Source organism: Cavenderia fasciculata, assembly GCF_000203815.1.
Source record: "Cavenderia fasciculata unplaced genomic scaffold Scf_ET2XIPL01CNAVH-3, whole genome shotgun sequence".
Classification (NCBI taxonomy): Eukaryota; Evosea; class Eumycetozoa; order Acytosteliales; family Cavenderiaceae; genus Cavenderia; species Cavenderia fasciculata.
In genome coordinates this window covers 1,590,540-1,616,979 of record NW_004457723.1, presented here as the reverse complement: position 1 = coordinate 1,616,979, position 26,440 = coordinate 1,590,540, and the positions used below count along the sequence as shown (strand labels likewise).

General features: G+C 35.5%; 5 protein-coding genes across 5 annotated transcripts; 2 read left to right on the top strand and 3 right to left on the bottom strand.

Annotated features, from left to right (window-relative positions):
- Positions 1-47: 47 nt before the first annotated feature.
- Positions 48-17,894, bottom strand: DFA_07465 (uncharacterized protein; the record flags this gene model as incomplete). Its single annotated transcript, XM_004367267.1, has 7 exons — positions 48-1,391; positions 1,467-1,662; positions 1,745-14,194; positions 14,268-14,875; positions 14,935-15,915; positions 15,995-16,376; positions 16,462-17,894. The coding sequence occupies 7 exons, from the start codon at positions 17,892-17,894 to the stop codon at positions 48-50; spliced, it is 17,394 nt and encodes a 5,797-aa protein (XP_004367324.1).
- Positions 17,895-18,714: 820 nt separating this feature from the next.
- DFA_07464 (uncharacterized protein) lies at positions 18,715-19,370 on the top strand (the record flags this gene model as incomplete). The annotated part of the gene is made up of 3 exons (XM_004367266.1): positions 18,715-18,846; positions 18,944-19,246; positions 19,362-19,370. 3 exons carry the CDS (start codon positions 18,715-18,717, stop codon positions 19,368-19,370), a joined length of 444 nt encoding a protein of 147 aa, XP_004367323.1.
- A 374-nt stretch (positions 19,371-19,744) lies between these two features.
- DFA_07463 (NAD-dependent epimerase/dehydratase family protein) lies at positions 19,745-20,977 on the bottom strand (the record flags this gene model as incomplete). The annotated part of the gene is made up of 3 exons (XM_004367265.1): positions 19,745-19,751; positions 19,800-20,384; positions 20,472-20,977. 3 exons carry the CDS (start codon positions 20,975-20,977, stop codon positions 19,745-19,747), a joined length of 1,098 nt encoding a protein of 365 aa, XP_004367322.1.
- A 581-nt stretch (positions 20,978-21,558) lies between these two features.
- gna1 (glucosamine 6-phosphate N-acetyltransferase) lies at positions 21,559-22,325 on the bottom strand (the record flags this gene model as incomplete). The annotated part of the gene is made up of 3 exons (XM_004367264.1): positions 21,559-21,715; positions 21,824-22,076; positions 22,166-22,325. 3 exons carry the CDS (start codon positions 22,323-22,325, stop codon positions 21,559-21,561), a joined length of 570 nt encoding a protein of 189 aa, XP_004367321.1.
- A 217-nt stretch (positions 22,326-22,542) lies between these two features.
- DFA_07461 (aldehyde dehydrogenase) lies at positions 22,543-26,360 on the top strand (the record flags this gene model as incomplete). The annotated part of the gene is made up of 7 exons (XM_004367263.1): positions 22,543-22,665; positions 22,730-22,852; positions 22,922-24,139; positions 24,296-24,459; positions 24,560-25,330; positions 25,400-25,888; positions 25,991-26,360. 7 exons carry the CDS (start codon positions 22,543-22,545, stop codon positions 26,358-26,360), a joined length of 3,258 nt encoding a protein of 1,085 aa, XP_004367320.1.
- Positions 26,361-26,440: the final 80 nt, after the last annotated feature.

Here is a 26,440-nt window from a genome sequence, read left to right as displayed (position 1 = left end):
TTAATTGTAAAACATTATATATTTATTTTTATTGATTGGGAATCTTATTAGAAAATGGTTCTATTGTAAGCAGATTTGAATAATAGACGATGAGCTAAACTAAAGACTGATAAATTACCAGAGTCTGATAAATCTTCCAATTCACCCTCGAGGATTGGGTAATCGTCAACACCAAGCTCATCGAGGACTTCATGAATTTGAGGCAATGAGGACTTGCTGAAACCAATAGTGTTAACCCATTCCATGAATTCTTGGTGGCCTGGAATTGGCGTTCGTTGCTGGCGTCGTTCCTCAGCGTTGTTCCAAATGAGATTGAAATGGTTTTGAGACAAACGAGATGAGAATTTAGATTGAATACCATTCCAATCTTCGTCCATAAATGCAAACAAAATATCAAAGGTGTCTATAGAATTGCTTTCGAGATCCATGATAATTTGGTCAATATTGTTTTCATTTGGAAGGTATGCTCTGATCCAATTAAATATATCTTCATTTCCGAAAACCTTGGGTCTTTGTTGACGTCGTGTCTCGGCATCTCTCCAAATAAATTTGAATTTGGCTACTTTCAAACGAGATGAGAATTTAGATTTTATCTTCTCGAGATCTTGGTCCATTGCTGAAAACAACTTTTCAAATGTGTCAATGCCTTCTTTTTGTAGATCTGAAATGAAATCATTCACACAGGCGTCATTTTTGAGGGTAGTTTTGATCCAATCAAAGAGCTCTTCATTTTTAAATATTAAGTGGAGTGTCGAAGTGGATCGTAGATGACTTGGTTTGGAAGAGGAAGAAATATCTTGTTGTGGGTTGGTTTTTGGTTTATCTCCTCCTGGGAAAAGTTGGTCGTTTACTGAAAGATAGCCTGGTTGGAAATGTGCATCCTTGGTACCATCAACAATTGATTGCGTCAGTCCGACTTGAGGGGTTGGTTTGGTTTGGGTCAACGTCATATTAACAGTGTTGGGGGTACTGTTTGTTGGGAGGGTAGCTGGGATTGGAGTGACAGTGCGATTTGGATTATCCTGGTACTGCTGTACAGCAGGTGTATCACCTCTTTGCTGTTGTTCTGTTGAATGAGGATCGTAAACGGCCAAATAACCAGGTTGGAAGCTTGCATCAACAATTGGTTGTTGTTTCTTTGGAGGATTGAAGGTTGGTCTTTTCAATTTCTCTGGTACTTCATCGACAATGGGTGTGGCGGCTTCTGGAGTTGATATCTTGTGCTCGTGTACCTTTTCATAAATCAACAACACACAATTTCTTGATAGACTCTCTTCAATGTTTGACGTAATCACACTGTTAGTGGTTGCACATCTAAGATGAATATCTTGTTCTCGATGTTTGATATATAATACTGGTTCTTCATTTCTGTTTAGGTTCTTTTCACGGCACTAGAATCATAAATGATAATTTTTAGTAAATAAATAAATAAATAATTATGATATTTTGATATTTAAAATACATACGAGAATTGATTGAATATTATACATGTATCTCATTCCAGAGGAATTATAGTATTCATTCAATTTAATAGTTTCTTGATATTGTAAATGATGTTTTTCCTTTTCATCATTATATCTCTTGAAACTGACAAACAAATATTGTGGAGCTTCCATTAATTGTTTGACTGCTGGAGCTTTATATGTTCCACAGTATTTGCAGCTAAAGTAAAAAAAGGAGAAAAAAAATGTTAGAATATTTCTTCTTTAAAGCATTATATTCCCCGTCGACGAGATTAACTTACAAGAATGTATTTGAACTTTGATCTTTGACAATGTCTTTGATTAGATCTTGGACATTGGTATCTTGACGTAATGGTAATACTCTTTCAAAGAGCATGCTTTCATTTCTTTGACTGTCTGGAACTGTTGCTTTACATTTACCACAAATCGATTGAATCTTTGCACTGTAAAGTTTCTTGATACCATTATCATTTTCCATTTGAGCGAGTATTGCCAATAGTTGAATCAATAAATCACCTGACAACGTGAAGGCTCCAGTTGGGAATTGGAGATAGAGTTTAGAGATATCGATGGGAGATGTTTGGTTCTTTTGACATCTTGACCAGAATCTTTGAAAGAGTGAGGAGAGTGGTCCCAAGTCTTTTTGTTTGGAGATCATCATTGGGATGTTGTGATTGGCATATCTGATCCAATTGAATAGACAATGAACAATGTCTACATTCTTGATTGGAAGAATTGGTCTGAGACTAAAATTGAATTCATTTTCGATAACTTCCTCCTCCTCTTCTTCCTTGGTATCATCACCATCATCATCCAAGAAACAATAGTTGTTGACATAAAAGTTGAAATTGATTTTGCCCGGATTTTTCTTATCTTCTATAAGCTCTTCCTCTTCTTCTTCTTCCTCTTGATCTTGGTCTTGTTTTTCCTCGATTGTTAATTCTTTTTCGTCTTGATCAGATTTATCGAGCTGTTGTTTGTTTTTCTCTTCCTCTTCTTTTTCTTTTAGTTTCTTTGTGTGATCGTTGAATTGAGTGATAAAAGGTTCGTTGTATTCTTTGATTTGGTTTTGACTGTTTTGAGAATCCAAATAGAGAATTGAAAGGATTTCATGTAATGTTCTCATAAAGTATGCATAGTATGACATTGGAAGAGTTGGTGATGTCATCTCTTCAACTTTGATGATATCCAATGGCATACTTGAGTTGTTGATATGTGAGAATAAGAGTTTGAGGTGATGGTCTGGTTGTGACTTTTTGATATCATTGATACAGTCTTGAGAACATAAATCTTGAACAATACCTTTGAGATATTGGATACCTTTGTGTATCTCTAATCCACCACCACTGATGGCTGTAATATAATAACTCTTCATGGTATTTAGCTGGTCAATGAAGTCTGGATTTGGATCAGTTGGTTCTTTGGTTACATTTGAGTACAAATAACCATAAGATAGATATCCTTGAATTACAATGTCTGCCAATGTCTTGATGTTGTTGATCTTAATGCTCTCCAACAATTTAGTGACCTGAGATGGGATGTTGGTGTTGTCAATTCCAAACTTTGAGTTGAAATGCATGATTGGAAGACCGATATCTTCAGCATCCTTTTCTTTGTGAACCAATCGAGTAATGGTTGATACCAAACTACTGGCAAATGATTCCAACTTGACTGAACTCAATTTAGATCGACATGTAGCTGTGATTGGGATACATGTTGATGTGACGATTTCATGAGCATAGAGCTTTGATTCCAATTGATCTTTCATATCTATCAAGTTTTTGATTGGTTCTGGAACGAGTCGAGAGTGTGGAAGCTTTTCAATGGTTTGATCTTTGTTTTCAGTAACTCTTTTGAATGGGAATTCACCAGTAAAGTTCTTGAGTTGTCGACCAGTACTCTTTCCAGATGCAAATTTGTAGATCAACTTTTGTTGAATAAGTGCCAAGTTTGGATGGAAATTGGTTCGTTGGAATTGGTGGTAATGAGAGACTGATTCGATGAGGAACTTTTGATAGTCTGCAACTTCAAAGTTGGATCCCAACAAGAGATAGTTGTCTCCATAGTCGAATGGAATTTCACCAATATCCATTGTTTCCAATCTATCCATCATTTTTTCGAGAATAGATTCAAATAGGGCTGACTTTGGAGCAATAGTTATCTTTGAGACAACTTTTCCTTGGGTATCGGTCATCCAATTGTTAATCAGTCTAATAATTTCACCACCTCCATTTTTAAGCTCTGGCATGTTGATTAGTTGACTGACTAGTGTGGTATCATCGATTGGTGGAATGATCTTTTCGTATTCTGGACGAGCACGACAACCACCTTCTAGAACATTGAGATGTTTGGTGATTTCAATCCAACTTGATTTCAATTCTTCCCATGATTTGGTCATTTCTTCAATGTTGGATTCATCTTCAATTTTTTGATTCGTGAGATATTCCATACATTCCGAGATTGTATTGTTTGTATAATTCTCTGGTAATCTTCTTGCAAACATTTGATAGAACAACTTGAGGAAACGAATCAGATTCTTGAAATATTTGCTGATGCAAATAGCTGATACATTCTTTGTGAAATACATTAACAGGTCCATATCCTTGGGTGACCCGTCTGGTTGACTTTCTTCAATAACAAACTGTTCGAACAAGTTGTTAAAGATTGATTGGTATTCATAGAGTGGTGATGAAAATACGTTGGTGAGGTTTTGACGAACTGATGTGATGAGGCTGTTGGCAAAATAAACTTGTAGACGATCTGCTTTGAGTTGTGTGTATTGTGATTTGACATTCTTGATCATTTCAGTGAGATAGTTTTCATAGACGACCACTTCAGCTCGATTTGCAAAGGTTGACTTTTTATGAGGAGCAGGTGAGTCGTAACAATCGTTCCAAATGCTGTAGAGCAATTCAGACACGAAATGGTCAGTCTCGATCTTGTCGTCGATGATTTCTTTGGTGCCAATGATTTCGTTAAACGATGTGGTTGCACGATGGTTGATAAAGTCGATAAATTTTTTGTGGGTAGGGCCGCCGTTTTTGCGTTTGGGGTCCAAAAAGTCTTCATCGTTGACAAAATGAAGTTTTGAGGACATCAACTTTTCGTAAACTCCTTGGTCGCAAATTGAACCGTACCATGCAAAAGAACTCCAAAAAGTGACGGCAATCAAGTATTTGTTGAGGTAGCTCTCACTCATACACTCTATTTTCATGGTGGTACCCATATCGTACTGCATACCACAGTCTCTGAATAGACCTTCACATGCAGGATACCATTGTCCAGCGACCAAGAATGGGTTATTGTCAACCATGTGGTAGAGATATGAATTGTTGTTTGAACCAATGGCAATGGCAACACTATTGACCCATATGTGTCTGGCTGATGTCTCTCGAGGTGTTAAATCATTGTTTCTCTTGAGAAGTTCATCAAACATGACCGTTGGATCAAATTGTGCGAGAAGAATCTTGAAAAACAGTGGGAGATAGTTGGTAAGTGAGAGGATATCGATGACTGATTGTTTGAGTTGTCGTTTGATGAATTCGATTTGAGGAGCTTTGTTTTCTTGATACATTTGATATGATATCAAAAAGAGAGACATTCTAAAGAATCCTTGTTGTTTAGTTGTTCCACTGTTGTGTGCCAATACTTCATTGAATGCATCCAATGAACAATCACAAACTGATTTCAATATCTTGTTGTAAACAATACCATCTGGTGAGTCTGGGTAATATACAAATGGTAAGACACCTAGACTTGGAATGTTGTCAGCCTTGATATGGAATTCAGCCAATCCAAGTAGTTTAAGGAGTTCCTCGTTGCTGACAAGCTGAATCAATGTCGATTCACTTTGGATCTTGTTGAAAAAGAATATTCTATTCCAAATGCAACTGATTTGTGCTGTCTTTTCTTCGGTCTTGTCTGTAGAAAGTAGGGTTTTGAGAATTTGACCAAATGCTTTGTTCTCTGTTAGATTGAGACCTTCGACAAATGTATCCAATGATGATTCTTTGGCCAACATGCTTGTGAATACTTCTAAAATAGTGGTATTGAGTGCAAGAAGTTCAATCTTTGACATTGCATCTGTCTTTTTACAGAGATTGAGCCAATGATTACACAGTTCTGATTGTTTGGTGTCATCGAATGTTACTTTGTGTTCTTGAACAAAGTTGTAATAGATTGCATCGATCAATGGTGGATTTCTTGGATATTGACTAAACTTTTCAATGTTCATCTTGAAGAATGCAAGAACTTGATCTGAAGGAATGAGCATGTCTGTTGATGTTGTGAATTCTGTTGTCTGTGATGAACATAAAGAAAGCATCACTGGATTGGCTTGGATCTCTAGATTGACAAACTTGGTGTTGATTAACTTTTGGTAACGTGCTTTGTGAGTTGGAATTGGTCGTTGGAATGCAATGATATTACATAACCAACCAAATGGTATCTTTTTGAGATAATCTCTGTGTTGTTCAAATGAACCATCGATATTGATAATGCTGAGGAAATCAGCGAGGATTGGCTCTGACAAGTGAGATAAAGGTCCGATAACATCCAAATAACAACCAATATCAAATGTATTAAAGTTGTTTGAGAATTGGGTTGTGATTTCGAGGAGACACTTGTCCAACAATGTAATTGGTCTGACTGAGTTATAGACATGTTTCAATCTATCTGGAATATCGATATCATCAGCAGTCATTGCGATGTTCATTACCAATTGATATACCATCGACAAGTATATGGCTTTGAGTTTGTCTGGTTTGTCCATTGTCTTGATTAATGATTCCAATGAAACTCGATTAAAGAGATCTGTCATTGATGACGCCCAATTCGATGTCCATTCCACAATATTATTTGGATCAATTGTTTTACCTTTAACAACATGATCGTAGATGATATCTATTGTTATTTGAGAGAATACAGATTTGATGGTCTGTGTACTCTCTAGGTTTTCAGCAGTCAGTTGGTTGGTGATCTTGTTGCCTGGTGATAGTTGTAAGAGTGGAGTGGTCATATTGTTGACAAAGTTGATGGTTGATGATCCAAAGTGATGTGCAACTGTGTATTGCAAGATACCAGAGTGCTTGACTGAGAATAAACTCTCCATTACCGCAATGAGTGATGAATCATTTCTGTCAATATTGAGTGTGTACTTTATAAAGTCTGATTGATAAGCCATCAAAAGATTGTTATCAATGTATTCGACAACCCTTCCAAATGGATCTTTCTTGACACACTTGACAAATCGATCATAGGTATAATTGATATCGCGATTGGTTGATCGGTGGAGTACCTTTTCGAATAGTGATGAAAGGATTTGTGCAATCGAATGGTATAACGGAATAGATGTGTTGAGATCTTTGGATGGTGAACGAGAAAGAAGGATTGGTTCGTATCTTTGTGCGATATTGGATGATATCTTTGGTAGTTTGATACATTTGATGATTTCACACACCAATTGGCTGCTTGGTTCATCAAGTGATTGGATTGATGGATATGATTGATAATTGGTCACCAATTTGAATACTTGTGAGATGACTGGATAGAAGTATGATTCCAATGAACTTTTGATTGAATCAATAAATGAATGTGTCAACTTGCCAGTGAGAATCAAGTCGGAAATGTTGGAGATAATCGTCATTAAAAGATCGTCTTCTGACCATTTGTTGGTGAATGATGTGACAACTGCTTTGTACCAAGATGAGTTTGCTCTGAATAGGTTCTCGATCATTTCACCACGACATTCAGATTCAAGGTAGAATAGTCTATGGTCATCCTCCATACCAAGGTAGTTGTTATTGCTTGCCAAGTTTGAGACAAGACGCAATTGAGTAAAGAACATTGATTCGAATGTGTCATGTAATGAAGTGGGATCAATTGGATAATCCAATCGATAAGCAGATGACAACCATGATCTGATGTTTGGATCCCATTCCATTAAATCTGAATCAATCTTGACTCCAAATGAATCGATATACATGTATTCTGTATCATTGAGGAAGATACTATTCAATTTGGCTTGATTTGATAATGAGAATTCAACTGGATAATGACAAATAGTCACCATAATCTTGGAGGATTGAGAGGTATCAAATTGTTCGTTGATAAAGTTGACTTGGTGTTGGTTGATTGATTCCATGTCTGCAATGACCAAACATATCTTTTGTCGGTCATCTTTGATAAACTCGTTGATCATATCTTGACATTGTTGACTTGTCTTGATTGATGTCAGTTGAATAATCTTGAGTGTCGCCAACGTGTCAATCTCGAGCACTTTTTTGTCTTTCTCAGAGATGGACTGTAACAAGATATCATAGAATGATTTCATTGTTTTGTCAGATGTGATATCTTTGAGATGATGTAATGTCAATGAAGATCGAGTGTACAAGATCCATCGATTGGAAACATTCTCGTTTTTGACAAACTTTTTGGAAAAGAGATCGGTGATGAAATGGAAAAGGTTAAAGTGTTCTTGACGAAGAAGGAACTCTTCCACATATGATTTGGGCATCGATAGACATCTAAATACACTTTCAGGTCGTGCAATTTGTAATAATTTCCAGTTGAGAAGTCGGAATTCAAAATGATCAACAGAGTTGAATGTGTTGGGTAGTTGAGCAACACCAACCAATGTATCAACTCGTTGTGGTTGGATGTTGATGGATCCAGATTCATAGAGTTTCTTGGCAGTGGTGTAGATCAATGATGGGATGGTTCCAGTCTCTGAGAATCCACAAAGAAGTGACTCTGATGATCCAGTATGGAATTCTTTGACAAAGTGAGAGGCTGATGTCTTCATCTTTTCAAAGTATTCAATATGTTGTGGAAGGTTTTGAGAGATATAGTGGTCAACCATTGTGTTGATTGAAAGATGATACTTTTCAAATCTGTTTAACCATGGTAATGGTGTTTGGGGAAGTCGAGATTGTGGCAAGTGGACAATAATCTTAAAGTCTGGATGTACTTGGCAGAATACTGTATGGTTGGCAAATGATACATTGGCCATTGTCAAGATCTTATCGTCATGTGGCATTTTGGTAAAGTAACGATTGAATACATCATAGAAACATGCATCAATCGATTGAGTATTGACCAACACAACAGTTCCACCTTCTGACATTTCATTCTTGATTTGAGAGACAACATCGATCAAACTGCTGGTTTGTGTGTCGTTTTCAAATCCACCAACTCTGATGACCTTGTGTTTGATACCTAATTCCTTGAGTACCATGAGTGATGATTCATTCTCGGTTGGATCGATTAACATGATGTATCTGAATGGACATGTTCCTGGATCTTCTGTTGGTTGTAACTTCTCTTGTAATGATTCTTGTATTCTGGTGATCGTGTTGTCATTTCTTTCATAGACTGCATTGACAGTTTTGGCAAAGTGTGTTTGATTGTGGAAAGCCATTTCATCCATAAACATAGAAATGATTTTCTTCATCTGATCGGGTGGAACACCACCAAAGTTACGTTCGATACTTGTTGCCAATACTTGTGGACTGAGATAGTTATTGTTTTGATGCATTCCTCTTGCCAAGTGATGTAAAAAGTAAACAAAATCTCGTTGATGGAACATATCTGGTTTGGTTGATTTGGCAAATGTGTTGACCTTGCTGTAGGCTGAGCAGAGAGCTTGGGAGATATCGATTTGATTGATGGTATTTTTATCCTTGAACAGACATCCTTTGACCAACATCATCTTGTCATCATTGGAAGTGGTTTGCGGATGCATGAGCATCATCATACGACTTGTTTTAGCAGCATCAAGAATACGATTTGAAAGAATGATGATTGATATCTCTGCTTCTGATTCTGTAATCTTTTTTGCCAAATTATCGAGATAGTCGTGCATAATCTTCATGGGTGAGTCAAATTCATTGACAAGACCTGCTTCATCAAAGAATGCTGTTGCTCGTTTACCACCAGATATGTTGTACACCTTTTGACGGTTGATAGCATTTTCAAAGTTGTTCTTGATCTCTATATCGGTGGTGTGCGGTGTGCATTGGTAACGGAATGGATCTGCACCAACCATCAATCTCCAAGGTGATTCGTTTCCTTTGATGGTGGTGGTTGTGTTGTCATTCTTGTTGGCATTGATATTGTTGAGTACAATAGTGAATGACAGTGTCTTTGAAGAACCTGGTGGTCCAACGATACAAATCGGAATACAAGTGTTGATTGATACAACAATAGTAAATATATTGAGTTTGAGTGTATCTGTCAATGCAATACCAGCTGGTAGAGTAGTGTATTCTGAACTGCAGAATGAGTTGATGACCTTGTTAAACGCTCCCAAAAACCCAATTTTCTTGAGACCGATTTCAGCCGGTGATTCTTCCATTAAAAATTTGTTGAATTGATTCAAGACAAAAGATCGTTTTTGAGTTGCTGGATCGACACGAATATAATAAGATAGTGCCATACTGACGATCATTGACCACCAATGAATGATTTCTTCTGAATTGTTTGTGTCTCCAATAGCAACATTGAGAATGGATATACCAACTTGATGAGTTCTAAAGAAATTGTAAAGATCAATGACACGATAGATATCACGGATCGATACATGTGTACGTGCTTGTTTGACCTGTCGAAGTGCATCTTGTCCAACAAGAATAAATCGTTTAAATTGATCCATGGGGCTGTACACATCCTTGATCTCTGGACAAATGTTAGGACGGAGAGTGAACAATGATTCGAGGAATGGTGTTTCATTGTCTGTTGAAAACTCTCCATAACTGAGTGTGAGGTTACGCATCGATGGTGGTATGGGTTTGACAACAAATGATTGGGTTGTTGATTTGGTATCGACGCCGGTGTGGTCAATAGAACCTTGGACCTTTTTTGGTTCATTCATTGCACCAACCCAGAATATGTTGTCTGGAATAGTTGTACAACCATCCAATACACCATCAGTAAATACTTCATTGATCAATGCCAATGTATCATCTGGTGCTGTGTTGAATTCATCGATAAATACAACCAACTTGAGATCCACTCCAATCGATTTGAGAATGTTTGCCTGCTCGATGATTGACTTAACCTTGTCAATGAATTGATCAGAACTATACTTTTGATGCATAATAATTCTTTCAAACAGATCCTTAAAGTTAACGGTCATGATCTCTTTGACACATTGGAACAACTGATCCTTTTTGGTGATGATACCTCCAGATGGCTTGGACTTTAATTCGGCGAGGAGTGCCTTTTGAGAGGAATTGATATCGATGAGCTGATTCTTTTCAAGTATACCAATAACCAACTTTTCCATTCCTTGACAAAATTCTAAAAATGAAAATTGTTTCTTTGGAACAACGACTTCTGGAATTGCAGGTGGTTCGACTTTTCTTGGTGAGTTGATTTCCTCTGGTTTCTCTTCAACTTGAGGTGGTGGTGGTTGATAGACAACCATTTGTTGTAGTTCGGCCTCTGGGTCATAGTCTGCAATATGAGTAAGGAATTCCAGTATCATCTCGAGTGGAGGACTACCTGGTAGAAGCTTTAATTGTATTCTTTCCTTTCGCTTGTCAGACATTTCGATTTTATCATTTTTCTTTTGCTCGTCTGTCAATTGAACCTCATCATCTACCTTTTCAACAACTGTATACTTATTGAGCAAGTAAGGGAACTGTTCAATATATCCGTTGATATATTCTTTGATATCATATGCGATATCTGGAAGAATCATCGCATTGATGAGAAGAGAGTAGAAGAGAAGATTGTGAGTCTTTCCAACACCAGTGTCACCAGTCAACACCAATGATTTGGTATTCTTTGCCTTGTAATGGAGGATGATCAGACGAACTGCAAAGTCTGCTGTGATGACATATTTAAATTGGGAACAAAGTGAATAAATCAGATTGGTCTTGTCAACCCCAAATGCTGTTGCAATCACCAATCTAAGGGATGTTGTATCGTTGTTGACCATGTCGTATGTGATCAAAGTTTCAACACGCTTTTCCAAACCATAGTCTGATGGTCCAAGTGCAATGTAGTTGACAGTACATCCATCCATGAAAATACCAAGTTCTTCATTGTACGCATGCATTTCTTGTTTTGATCTTGCAGTGATGAGAGGAGGATTGGCCCAAATACTCGAAGTTGAAGAGTAAATTGGATCTGCTAATTTTGCAGACTCGTAAATAAAGAACTGGAAGAGTTCATGGGGAGGTAATAATGAGGATTGATACGATGCTTTTCTGTCTTCATCCACTGCGGCAACATTGATGTAAAAGGGGTAATAGAGTTTGTTAAGGAACTCTAATCTCTCGCTGAGCAATTTAAAGAATGTCTTTTTCTGTGTCAAATATAAAGTATCCTTCAAATACTTTGGTTTGTAGTCAAAAGTATTCAATACACGCATCACAAAGTTGATAAAGTCTGGTTCTTTGACTGACAGTGCCTTTCTTTGATCTGGTAACTGGTAATAACCGAGTGGTTGTTCGTGGTAGGCAAGACATATGAGTTCGGCATCACCAATCTGCCACTCTGTCATGGGGTGGAAGTAATGCATTGACAAGTGGAAGATGAGAGATACAGTATCGAGGAGGTATTGTTCGTGTGGTTGGTAGTGAGCATCTAACAAAGGGTCACCAATCTCGACAAAGATAGCCAATTTCAAGTGATCAGATACACTTACAAAATCGTTGATACCATCACCAAATATGTATCCTTGTGTGATCAATGGATAGATCGTTGTGCTGAATGCTTCAAAGTCACAATAAGGTGATAGTTTAAAGTGTACTGTGACCGTTTCATGGCCTTTGTTTGAATGACTTGATTCATTGACCAAACTCTTGAGCTTTGTGATAAACCCTCCGATTTGATAGTTTGGACGAACATGAACTGTGATGAACTGTGATGCAATCTCTTGTCGTTTTGAACGAATAAAGAAACTCTTTCCAGTGCCACTCGGTCCAGATACAAGCTGAAGGCTGTGTACTCCTCTTCGATTATCAACCCATGCATCTTTGAATGGTTGCCAATTCTTTTCAAATGATGTTGAATTCAGTTCAATAAACGAGAATAGGTCGAGCAAAGAGGCATCTTTGGTGGCAGTGATGATATAAATTCGAGTCAAATTATTGAAGTCACCACTACTATACTTGTCAGAGAGCCAGTTGAGCAATGATATCTTGTCTGATGGGATGCCAACGAGGAATATACATGAACCTCTGTATTGTTCAACAATCTTTTTAAAGATTTCAAAGTCTTTTGAGAGAGATGATCCATAGAACAATTGTGATGGATGTGGTAGAATACAGTCGTTCAATTGCATGAGACAGTTGTACAAGTTGTTTTTGTCTTGTAATGGAACCAGAATTGGTCCTCTCTCTGAAATATCTTCCTCCTGAGACTTTTTATCCAAATAACCGATCAACTTTGTAAAGAATTCGTTTGCAAGTGGAAGTTTGTTGATATCTTCAAATAGATTCAATTCGATTAATGCATCATGAATGTCTTCCTGTATGATGAATGAACAAGGATAACAGTATTTGATAAATGGCAAGAGAGCGTATGCAAGTTGGTTTACTAGTGCAGTGAAAAACTCTTGTTTGACAGTTTCACTTGCATTGTCTACAATCTTGAATCCCTTCAAGAAGTAGTTATAGTTGAATATCAACGATGATATTCCTTGTATCTTGAGTAACCACAATCGACTGGGAAGAGTATTGATTTCATCCAACCAATCATCAAGGTCCTTCTGCAAATCTGATGCCTTTGCTTGAAGGCTAGCCAAGCAATTTGAATCGACTTTGATGCTAACCATCCCATCAAGATATTTTTGATGATATAAACGATCGAGGTTGGTGTGCAACTCGTGAATGGAACGGAGTTGGATGACAATATTTTCAAAGTGATCTGCATGTTGCATTTGTTCTCCTTTTGAGAAAAACTTGAGACCTTGAACAAAATCATTGACTGCCTCTTGAGTGTGTTCCTTTTTCATTGCTGCATTGTCGATACCAGTGGCAATCAACCATCCAGAAGAACCACTGACAGATTTGGAGGTGGTTGATCTAAATTCTGAACCTTCAAGAATAAGATTGACCGATGCTTTGATTGATCCAGAATCATATCCACCAGCTGATGCATACAATCCAATGATTTGTGGTAAATTGGTTCCAAATGATTGTAAGCAGAATAGTGATTTGGCAAAGTTGGTTGCTGTCAATGGTTTGATCTTTGAACAAATATCAGTGATACTTTCAAGCGTCACTGGTTTGGAGAGATACAATTCTACAAAACTCTCGATCATCTGAAGTGTGTGGACCGATGTATTCATCAATGCAGAGTTATAAGTGTCTGAAAGGTTATTGGTTGTGAGAATCTGATTCTTTGTTGAAAAGTTGTTCTGAACCTCTTTGATATCTTTTCCAAATTGTGAAAAGAACTGTAAAATCGATGGATTGATGTATTCAAAGATTACCAATTCGTTGTATTCCAATCCTGCTAATAATGGCTTCAAAGATTCCAAATTACTCTTGCTTTGACCCAATGTCATCTTTTCTTGATCAATGTCATACAAAAATTCGTTAATTTTGGCAAAGTCTTTATCCTTGTTGGTGATAACCAGATAATTGTTTGTTTCGAAAAAATTATTTAAATATTTAATATTATCTCGATAACCAAACAATGACTTGGCACGTTGAATAAAATCTTTGACTTGAACCTCTAATTCTAAATTGAATGGTTTTTGAGGTTCAAAGAATGAATACCTATTTTTGAAAATAAATAAATTAATATCAATATTTTATATTAATGTTTTTTTTAATTATTTTTAATACATACATTGATTTTAATTCTTTTTGTAAATTGATAGTACTTTCTTCCACGACCAACGATTGGAATATTTTATTCAAAGGAATTTCACTATTGGTGTCCAACAATTGTTTCATAAATGTCGAAACTTGCTTTACAATGCCATCCATTGATCTTCCATCTTGCGACATTGCATTATCATAATATTTAAAGATAATGTCAAACATACGATGTTGTTGATCAGTAGTATTGTTATTACTATTATTGCTGCTGCTGGCAAAGTGACAAAGGAATCTTATCGTATCATCATTCGTGATTGTGTATTTTGTGCCTTTGGTTTTAGTTGTAATTAATTCCTTTGTTGTTGCGATGATTTGGTCGAGTGGTTCATGGTTTGATTCATAGTCTCTTTTAACTTGAATAGGAATATGAAGTTGATCGAGATAATCAACCACTCTGAAATGACCATGTAACTCGTTGACCTGTTTGTAATATCGTTCACTTATGACCTCTGATGGTTCAATCTTTTTGTTGACAGCCTCCAAAATAGTTTTAATGATGGTATATTGTTCTTGATGATAAGACTTTTTCCATCTTAATATCATCTTGTTTGAAATAGCTTCTATTTTTTGTATAAACTAAAAATAAAATAAAATTAATATTACGAGTAGTGAAATTAATTAAATTAATTAATTACCTTTGTTTTTTGGGCATTATAACTCTCGATCTCTTCATTCCAACCTTGGTCAGTATTAATCAACATTAATTTCAAGTGCCATTGGGCAACTGTTATATCTTGATGCTGCGTCGATCGATCACCACAATATTGTGAATTTAGTTTTTCGAGTTGGTGAGTTGCCAATAGAATATAAATGAGTGTTGGAGGTACTGTTTGTAGATCTGAGAATATCTTTGAAAGATAAACCTTCTCCAAACTTTTCTCGCTGATCGTATCACATATAGTTTTGAAAACTGTAAACCGAGAGGACGATAGTTTGGTTTTAGGAGAGTATTGACGGAAATCCTCTTCAATCATTGAAATCTTTTTGATTAGATCCGATGTTGTAGGGATTGTCTTTGGACTATAGAGGAAGGAATGATGAGAGCATCTCAAAGATAAATCTGCCATTTCCTCGATCTTTAGATGGTTCACAATATTGTTTTGGAGTGTGGAGACAATTGAATTGTTTTCATGAGGAAACGTGAATAACTTTTCTCGATCTTGTGACGATGATTGAGTGTAAATCGATTTGGCATTTTTTCCATCGACCAGACACCCTAGGTATTTTGAACAGTTGGGTTTTGATATGAGATCGGTAAGTTGTCTCAAACCATCTTTGCTTGTTGCCACTGATAAAACTTTACTCGAAACCAACTCTAATAATCTTTGTTTGATTTCATCGCTTTTGTTTGTACTCTCTTCGATGAAACGTTCTGGGTCGAGACGGAACAGTTGGAAAAAGCAGTTTTGAATTCCTTCAATTGCTTTAGAGTTGAAATCGTTTTCATTGTTGAGAAGTTGGCAATAAATATGGAATCTGTAAACAAGTGATTTGACTTGTTTTGGAACGATGGCAATTTGATCATGTAGTTGCTCTACCAACACTTTGTATTGTGGTATCACTTTAATGATTTCAATGAACAAATTGACATGTTGTTGACGATCATCTAGGATATCCTAATAAATTGATAAAAAAATAGCAATATTTATATTAATAATCGAGCAAAAACATTTGGATCATTTAAAAAGTACATACATCTTCAAAAATTTGGAATAGTTCGATGAAAGGTTGTAAGAGATCTTTGAGTATTGTTGCTTTCCCAGATTGGATTTGATTCTTGATATAAGAAATAACATTTTGGTTGTTAAAAAGAATGTTTTTGACTTCAGCAAAATGCAAAGTGAAACTAAAAACTTTTTGGTCAATCTTTAAAAATGGAATACCCAAATAGAGAATGATATGAGGGTCTTGCCATTGATTCCACTCTTTAAATCTGATTGACTTTTCAATGAAATCCTGCAGGATATGAAGAAAACTCTTGTCATACAACCATGGTTTAAAATCTTTAATTTGCATCATCTGATCATGGAATTTGCTAAATATTGATTCTCTGTTGTGAATTCCACTATCACAATGACTACATAGATTTTAAAAAAAAAATAATGATAATTTGTATTAATGATGATGCAATTATGGTTTGGATTATGTTCACTACTACATACTTGTCAAGGTGGATAAGTACAAAAAAGGAAAGCATACGTTCTTCAAGCTCAAATATTTTTGCTATAATGTGTGGCTTGTTTACCTCTTGCACCAAATTGTCAATAAATGACCTTTTGAGGTAGAGAAAATAATGATCAACTGTTAGATGAGGATTCCTCTTTAGGTCAGTCAATGACATGACCAACTCTGAAAATGGTTTGCTCTCTACATCTTTTCTAAAAGGGAATAATCCTTGTGGTGCAGCTAGTTTATCGGGTGTTGGTCCGATTGGGACATATTGGAGGTTATTTGAAATCTTTGCTCCCAATTCCGACTTTTTTAATATATCGATGTCTCTCTTGCTGATATCCTTGAATTGAGCATAATGGTTTTCTATTTGCTTAGAGTCGGTAAAATCTTTCATACTCTTTCCACTCTGTAAATCGAAAAACATGGGTTGATCATTCACTTGGAATGTCATTCTCTTGTCACTCTCTTGGATAAAGATTTGAGAGATTTGAGAGAATTGAACGACGATTCTCTTTCCTTCTGTGTACCACTCCAATACTCTATTGACAAAGTCAATCAAACATCTTTGAGGGCCTTTAGTACCAAAGTGTCTATTGATTTGAATTGTGTTGACCAGTAGATCCAAGTTGTTGCTTGGTAGTTGAGTTGTTTGTCCCAATACTTGTTGAATGTTGAGTAAATCGACTGATGTAACTCTTCCAAAGTAGTGGTTGAGATGCTTTGGTTTGAGGACAGACTCGAGAGTCTTTTTTAGAGTTTTCTTGTCAACCTTTTTGTTGAGCTTGTGAACATAGTACCATCCATCTTTTGCTTTAACCAGAAATGTAACATATACTGGAATGGCTGAGACACCAATGACAACATGTGATTTCCTGTTTAGGTGTTCTTGATAAGTGACGACGGTGGTTGGATCAAACTTGACTTTTTCTTTCAGTGCCTGTTTTCCTTTGGACATGTAAAATGTCTGAACACCTGCACCATCTTCTTCATGATTTATAATCTTGGCCTTTATATCTGATGATACCAAAACAATACACTCTTGTTCTGTTTCATTTTTTAAGGTAATTTCAAATGGTTTTATATCAATTTGATTATGTTGTTGTTGTTGTTGTTGTTGTTGTTGTTGTTGTTGTTTTTGCTTCTCTTCTTTTTCAAGCTTATCTATCAGATCACGATTCTCGAATTCTTGTTCTAGATCATGTTGTTGTTGTTGTTGTTTTTGTTGTTTCTGTTGTTGCTGTTGTTGTTGTAAAATTACTTGACGTTGTTGTGATGAAGCATCGTCTAATTGTTGGTATTGTTTTGAGTGGTGCGATGCAGATGAATCCTCGGGCTGTTGTGCATTGGCATCCATTGGTTGAGGAACGAGCTCAACGTCTTCATTCAATGATGCTTTGACACCAAACATATCTGATGAACTCATTGTTGTAAATGCAATCTACTCGAGATATTAAAAAAATTACTACTAATAGTAGATTGATTGAGATATAGATAAATATATATACAAATATATGTGTGTGTTGTGTTTCTAGAATACAAATAAATAAATAAATGATCTTTAAAGATGTGATAAATGAAGATGAAATAATAATAATAATAATAATAATAATAATGTATGATTCTAATCAAATCTCTAATGAAAGAAGATGATAAATATCGAATAGTAACAATAATAATAACTAGTGAGTTTCTTTCTTCTTCTTTGTCTCTCTCTTTTTTTATCTGAGTACTATTATTATTTTAAAATAATAATAAAAAATGAAACTAGTTCATCGCCGAGATGGACACAAGACCTCTGATATATTTGAGTATTAAATTTTCAAGTCTGCTCCAGAGTATTATTTCAATAAATCAGGTCTCTATTTATACCCAACCCATTGAATACAGACAGTCTTCTCGAAAAATACAGAGCAACAGTCTATCATTCATCCATTCATTACCCTGGGAGGTGGTGGTGGTTTTATTCTTTATTGATCTTTTATCTTTAAACACATACTTCCCTCAGTAATTACAATTTTAAAAAAAAATCTTTTGCTGACTTTATTTCTGTGGAGGAGTTTTCTCTGTCTTTTGACTTGTTTGTTGATTCTATTATTATAGTTAGAGTTATATATTAATAAAAACTAAATATATACATACTTTTACTCAAACACTTGTGTTTATATACAAAATAGATAAGAGAAAAGAAAGAAAAGAAAGACTTTTATTCAACAAAGATATATAGTAGAGTTTAATATAGAAAAATGAGTACACCAGACAAGAAATCATCAACAAAGAGAATAGAGGGTGACTATCAAGAACCAGAATACATAAATATCATTGTTAGTGATCCTGTTAGAACAGATGATTACATTTCATACAAAATAACAACTCAGGTATGTTTGTTATGACTCTATTACATTACACGCGCATGCGTGAAAACAAAGACATGTCAAATGTTAACATCATTCATTCATTCATTCATTTGTTTAGACAACCTTCCCAGAATATAGTCAAAGAGACTTTACAGTTAGAAGAAGATACAAGGAATTTGTTAATCTAAGAGAACACTTGAAGCAAAAACTATCAGAGAAACCAAAGGCAATCAAGTTTGGTGAATTACATCAATTGCCAGGCAACAATCTCTCTTCTCTATTTGGACAAGGACGTTTTGAACCAGAATTCATCGAGGAACGTAGAAAGGGTCTAGAACAATTCTTAAACTCTATTGCCAATCACAATTTCTTCCGTTTCATCCCCTTTTTGCATAAATTCTTACAAGATGGTGAAGCTCTTGTATGTAAATGAATCAACTGTCATAGTTGGTAGTAGTAATATAAAAGTCATAGTTCTAACAATCCTCTCTTTTCTTTTTTCACTGTCATGTGGTCTTTATTCACTTAATATATAGTTCCTCTAAACAATAAACACATTGAATCGCACAACTAAAAGCCTTTAAAGAAAGATCTAACAAATATTGGACTACTACTACTATCATTCCCAACCAACCAACAACAATAACAATAATCAATCAACAATAACCAATCAAGACACAACTCGGATCATCAATATTATTATTATTGGACTAAATTAATCCGTTCACAACAAATATCTATATATAGATAATATATAATTTATCAATCATTCATTACATTGTTGTAGATATCGATAGAATATTCTATACTTTTTTTTTTTTTTTTATATTATTATTTATTTATATTGCCGACCGAAAGAAGAAGTGTAGATATTTATATTTTTTTTGATTGTTTGGTGATTTAGAATTTATTTATTTATTTATTTTCTTTAAAAAAAAAAAGGAATTAATTATTTTTAAATTTAAACAATTTACAATTGTGGGAATAAACCTTGAGAGGTAAAGTATTCGATTTGTTCCTTGATGGCTTCTTCGGTCAATTTTGGATGTTCATAGGTGAAACCGATCGACTCGATGGCAGAACCATCGACACTCAAATGGTTGTTGTAGAGGAGTTCTTGATCAATGTATGGAGTGAGTGGGGTGTTGGTGATACCCTTTTCCTTGCAGAGATCAGACCATGGCTTGAGATGCTTGTTGTTGGCTTCTTCGCAAATGTCCTTCAAATTGAGCTTGGCCAAGTTGGAGAGGATGGAACCGGCGAAACCAGTCTTGATGGCAAAGACCTTTTCGAGGATCTTGCTAATGTCTTCGGCGGCGGTATCACCCTTGTCGGCGAGATTGTAGACGGCACCGTTGGGGGCCTTTTGAGCCAACAACCACAAGGCTCTGCAGACATCGACAACATGGACGGTATTGTATCTCAAATCACCGGTCCACAAGAATTGCATCTTTTCTCCCAAATACTTGTAGACTGCTCCTGTAATAATTCTTGGTGAAAGACCAAGAATATCACCTGGACCATAAACTACTGCTGGTCTAACAATTACATAATTTAATCTAAATAAATTAATAAATAAACAAAATATAATTAGTTCTTTTCTTTTTTCTTTGTTTGTTTTTTTTTTTTAATTTTTCTTTTCATACCCAGCAATTTCCTTTAATTTTTGTTCAGCACTGAGTTTGTGCTTGGCAATTAAAGTCCATGGATCAGTCTTTGCATCTTCCTTGCTAGCCTTTTTGTTAGAGTCGTAGACTTGGGCGGTAGAGACCTCGATAAACTTGTCAACGCCAACCTTGGCAGCCTCGGTGGCGCACTTGACAGTGACGTCAAAGACCTTTTCGTTGTAGAGGGCGTCGGTTTGACCGTACTTGGTCTCACCGGCCAAGTTAAAGACATAGTTGAACTTGGAACCTTCGAGGGCAAACGACTTGGCAATCGAGGCAGTGTTGGAGAGGTTGCCTTGGACGTATTCAACTTGTGGGTTGGCAAAGGCCTCTTGGTGCTTCTTGCCAAAGAATGCTGTGGCTGGTAACACCTTGTCAACAACACGAATACGGTTGGCTAATTGTTTCTCTACAAGGAATTGAACCAAGTTTCTGCCGATGAATCCTACACCTCCGAGTACAAGTACATTTGGTTTGTCTGACATGATTTTATATTTATATTATTATTTATATATGATTTTTTAAATTACAAAGATGATATTATTATTTGTACAAAGGGTTGTTCTTTTTACTGCTACTACTGTGATGATACTAAAGATATCTAAAACTGTGTGTGTGTAAAAAAGGTATATATATTTGGTGAGGAGGGGTGTTAGGTAGGTATGATATTACAACAATGATGTGATGATGTTAAAGTGTTAAAGAGGGAGAATAAAAAAAGGAAGAGAGGTGTCTTCACAGCAAACCAAGATTAATCAAAAAAAAAATTAAATAAAAAATCAAGTTTTTTTTGGATTTTTTTTTTTCTTTCAAGGGAAGAGGGGTTGGCTCTCAATGTTTGTTCCACCATGATTTTTTTACCCATCGATTTGGCAGCTGTCATGTTTCATAGGTGAACTCCCTTCGGCGATAGAATTTCAAGTAAATAAACAAGTTAAATTTAGCGTAGTCCCCGGATCGATTGAAAAATAGAGATCTTTTGATTAGATATATAGTCGCGTTGTAAATATTGTTATTTATAGATATAAAGTAGAGTAGTGTAGTTTATAACTATAGTTTGTTTTGTTTATAATTTTGGTTGAGGAGGTAGGTAGAGAGCCATCATAGCTTGTTTCTTGACAAAACCACACTTTTCATAAAACTTTACATTGTTTTCATCACAATCTAATATCAACTTGTAACATCCTACTAGTGTACCTATATATTTTAATTGTTCAATCATTCTAAAAAGAGGAAGAGAAAAGAGGAAGAGAAAAGAGAAAAAGAAAAGATATAGAGATATTAGTGACTCTGGAATAATAATAATATTTTTATAATATTATTAATCATACTTTAGACCAAGATTTTTTCCACGATATGTAGAGTCGACTACAATGTCTTCAATATGACCACATAATGCACAACCTCTTATAAACTTCTTTTCAACCATCAATGTTCCAGTACCTATAATCTTTGATTTTGATTTATCCTCTACTACAACTACATAATAATTATCTAGTTCCTTTTTCATTTGATTATATCTCTCAATGTATTGTGATTTGGTGAATTTAGCTTCTGTCAATTGACATAATAGTGCAGAGTATCCTGTAATACATTATATATATATATATTAAAGAGAGGGAATGATCAATAATAATCATCACATGATGGGTGGTGTGGACAAATCAACCTACCTTTATCATAGTCATCAATTTCTAATGGTCTGAATTGAATATCACCATCATTATAATATCTAGTTGTATTCATCATCGATAATGGAAACAATCCATTATTATTATTATTACTACATATTATATTATTATTACTAATACTACTGCATTCGTTAGATTCCATGTTTCTTTTGTCGGCTTGCGGTAAAATTAAAAATGAATTTCTCTCTCTACACAAAAAACTAATTAAATTAAATATCAAGCAATTTGCGTAGAAATTCATTTTATGTTCAGCTGAACCTTCACACACTAATTTAATTAATTTTCTTTGTAGTTAGACAAACAACCAACACTATTATATTACTACAAACTACACAAAGAAAGAAGAGAAGAGAAAGAAGATGACAACAACTAACAACAATGACAATCAACCAATAGAAAAGATAAGAAACTTTATCAATGGAGAGTACAGAGATCCAATCGATTTAAAGTATTTGGATAATTATAATCCTTCAATTGGTAAAGTATGTATAATATATAATATATATTAGAGTATACAATGTATGTATACTAATATGATTATAATAGGTTTATAGTTTAGTACCAGATTCAAATAAAAAGGATATAGATTTGGCTGTTGAAGCTGCTAAAAAGGCATTCCCAACATGGAGTCGTACTACTGTCAAAGAAAGATCGGCTGTATTAACAAGAGTATGTAACAAAAAGTTATTTGGTATATATGATGTATTTTAGATTTAAATCTAACTCTTATTTATTTAGATTGCAAATTGTTTAGAAAAGAGATTAGAAGAATTTGTAATTGCAGAATCTAGAGATCAAGGTAAACCACAACAACTTGCAAGAGGATTGGATATACCAAGATGTGTTGATAATTTTAGATTCTTTGGTGGATTGATTCTTTATGAAAAGGAGAATGCCTATATGCAGGATACACCAATACGTGCCATCAACTATACACACAAACGTCCTGTTGGTGTGTGTGGTTTGATCAGTCCTTGGAACTTGCCTTTATATCTGTTGACTTGGAAGATTGCACCTGCCATTGCCGTCGGTAACACTTGTGTATGCAAGCCAAGCGAGATTACACCCTACACTGCTTATTTGTTGGGCCAAGTGTTGAATGAAGCTGGTGTGCCACCAGGTGTTGTAAATATAGTATTTGGAAATGGACCAAATGCAGGTAGTGCTTTGGTCGAACACAAAGATGTACCATTAATCTCGTTTACTGGTGGCACAGTGACAGGTGAACGTATTGCAAAGATGGCACCACTTAAAAAGATGTCACTCGAGTTGGGTGGCAAGAACCCAGCTGTTATATTTGAAGATTGCAACTGGGAAGAGACATTGTCCACATCAGTTCGTTCATCATTCAACAATCAAGGAGAGATTTGTCTGTGCAACTCTAGAATCTATGTTCAACAGAGTATCTATGACCGATTTGTCAAAGAGTTTGTTGAACGTTCTAAAAAGTGGATTGTTGGTGACCCAACTTGTCCAAATACAAATATGGGTGCGCTCGTCTCTAAAGAGCATCTTGCAAAGATCGAGTACTATGTAGAGTTGGCACGTCAAGAAGGTGGAAAGATCGAACTCGGAGGACAACGTAGCCATGTTACTTGGGGAGACCAATACAAGGATGGATACTTTTACCAACCAACCATTATCACTGGACTCGCCAACAATAGTCGTGTCATTATGGAAGAGATTTTCGGCCCAGTTGTCACCATCACCCCATTCAAAGATGAAGCAGAGGCAGTTGAATTGGCCAACAGTGTGCAATACGGTCTATCCTCTTCAGTGTGGACACAAGACATTACACGTGCACATCGCATAGCCGAACAAATTCAAAGTGGTATTGTTTGGATTAATTGTTGGATGATCAGAGATCTTAGAACTCCATTTGGTGGTCAAAAACAAAGTGGTATAGGTCGTGAAGGTGGAGAATATAGTATAGATTTCTATACTGAAATTAAAAATGTTTGTTTAAAGATTTAATTAATTAAATAAATAGCAAAACAACCTTTTTTTTCAATAATATACATTTTTCTCCATTCCCGTAATAAATTAAATAAAAGTTATTAATAGAATTATTAGTAAATAATAATAATAATATTCTTTTAATAATCTCTTGAGAATACGATACGATTTTATAATAATAATAATAATAATAAGGTTGATTTGATTCTTTCCCCTTTTAATTCAGTGCCTATATTTGTTGTGGGAGACCTAAACTATCTAACAAATGTAGGTACTGAATTGAAAGGGGATGGTTGTTGCCAACGACCGTGTCGTCATCTGTAGGCTCGAGGGTACTTGTGGTGATGTTCATACAAAAATAAAAAAAGTTGTTTACCAAAATAATTTTTCTTTTTGATATCTTCTTCTTCTTTTCTTTAGTTATAAAAGAATAAGAATGTTGGAGAAAGAGTTATTTACAAGAGTATTTAGTAATGTAGTATTAAAGAAAGAGATCATATCATTGGTGTATTGGGTCAATCGAAGAAGGAATGCTGAGAGACTATGTTACAAATGGTCGACGATCATGGACAGTGCAGAGTTACTTGCATTCTTTAAACTTGATGATATAGTACTCAAGAGAATAGAAGAGTTTGAGAGGAATGTTATCAAACCTGGTGGTGGTGGTGGTGGTAGTGGTAGTTTGACTGGTTCGTCGGGTAGTTCTATGGGTATTACAGAGAACAGTCATATGCTTCAGTTTGCATGTCAAGGTGCCGCGCGAGGGGGTAACCTCGTGTTACTCCAAAGAATAGTAATGCTCTATCCTGCATCGACTATAGCTTGGTTGGGATCGTTTGTTGATCAAGCATTGATTGGAGGTCATATGGATGTTATTCGGTATTTCAGAGACCATTGTCATCCATCTGCTATTGCATCGGGTGCACTCCCACCACATCCCTACAAGACCAATATTGGAACGTCGTTTGATCTAACTCAATGTCTTCAACAAGATGAAGAAAAGGTTTTAGAGATCATTACATATCTCTCTAAACAAGGACACAGCTTTATATCTGAACCAATCATAGCAGCTGCCATCAAAGGTTATCTCAAAGTAATCCAATTGATCGAATCAAAATCACCACCAAATAAGATTAGATATGATAATGCAATGGATTTGGCAGCAGAGAATGGTCATTTACATATTGTACAGTATGTAAATAAACGTATATATATACACATTAAGAGATAGGCATACTAACATTATTTATTTATTTTTAGATATTTACATGAAAGAAAAAAGCTATCACAAAGTGATGGATCGGAAACAAAAGATAATGTTATTTTATGTAATACAGCAGCTATGAATATGGCTAGCAGAGGTGGGCATTTACATGTAATACAATTCTTACATTTCAATAGGACTGAGGGTGCATCTACTTCAGCGGTCGATGAAGCTGTCAGACACGGTCACGCCAATGTAGTGGAGTTTCTTTTGGCCAATCGAACTGAAGGTTATAGAGACGCATTTCACATACTCATTGCCAAGGGACTCCAACACCCATGTTTTCAAATGATACACAGATATACACCAGTCTACAACAAGCGACCTCGGTTGCTAGAGTTGGCAACTGAAAAGGGTGATTTAGAGATGATCAAATTCCTTCATTTCAACAGACACAAAGATCAACTTGGTGATTCTATCGATCTTGCATGTCAACATAATAATATGCAAGTACTTGAATTTTTACAAAGTCATAGAACTGAAAGGTAAATATTAAATATTAAATATTAAATTAATTTATTTAAATAATTAAAAATAGTTTACTAATTGTTAATTTAATTAATTAATTTAATTATTTAATTTTTTAGTGCAACTATTAAATCATTAAATTGGGCATCAAGACATGGGAATATTAAAATGTTACAACTCCTCGTCAAACATTATACACCCAAGATCAATGTGTCAATGTACGATGAGTATGGAATATTTGTAAAAGATGAGACACTGGTGATGGCTGCCATACACGGTCGATTTGATATGGTTCGGTATCTTTGGCAAGACAGATACGACTTTGTAAAAGGTCAAAGAGCAGAAGCTATTCTTGAAGCGTCGTTAACCTCTGCCGGGCAACACACTCACGGCTACACCGAGCACCAGAAATCGATCAGACCTCTCATTGTAAAATATCTGTCTGAACAAGTCTTGGATACCACTGATGCTGACGGTGCACTCTCCTAACTAGGCGCTGTTAACCCCCCAATATTTTGTTAGAAAAAAAAAAAAAAAAGTTCAACTTAATTTTTTGAGAATCTAGAAAA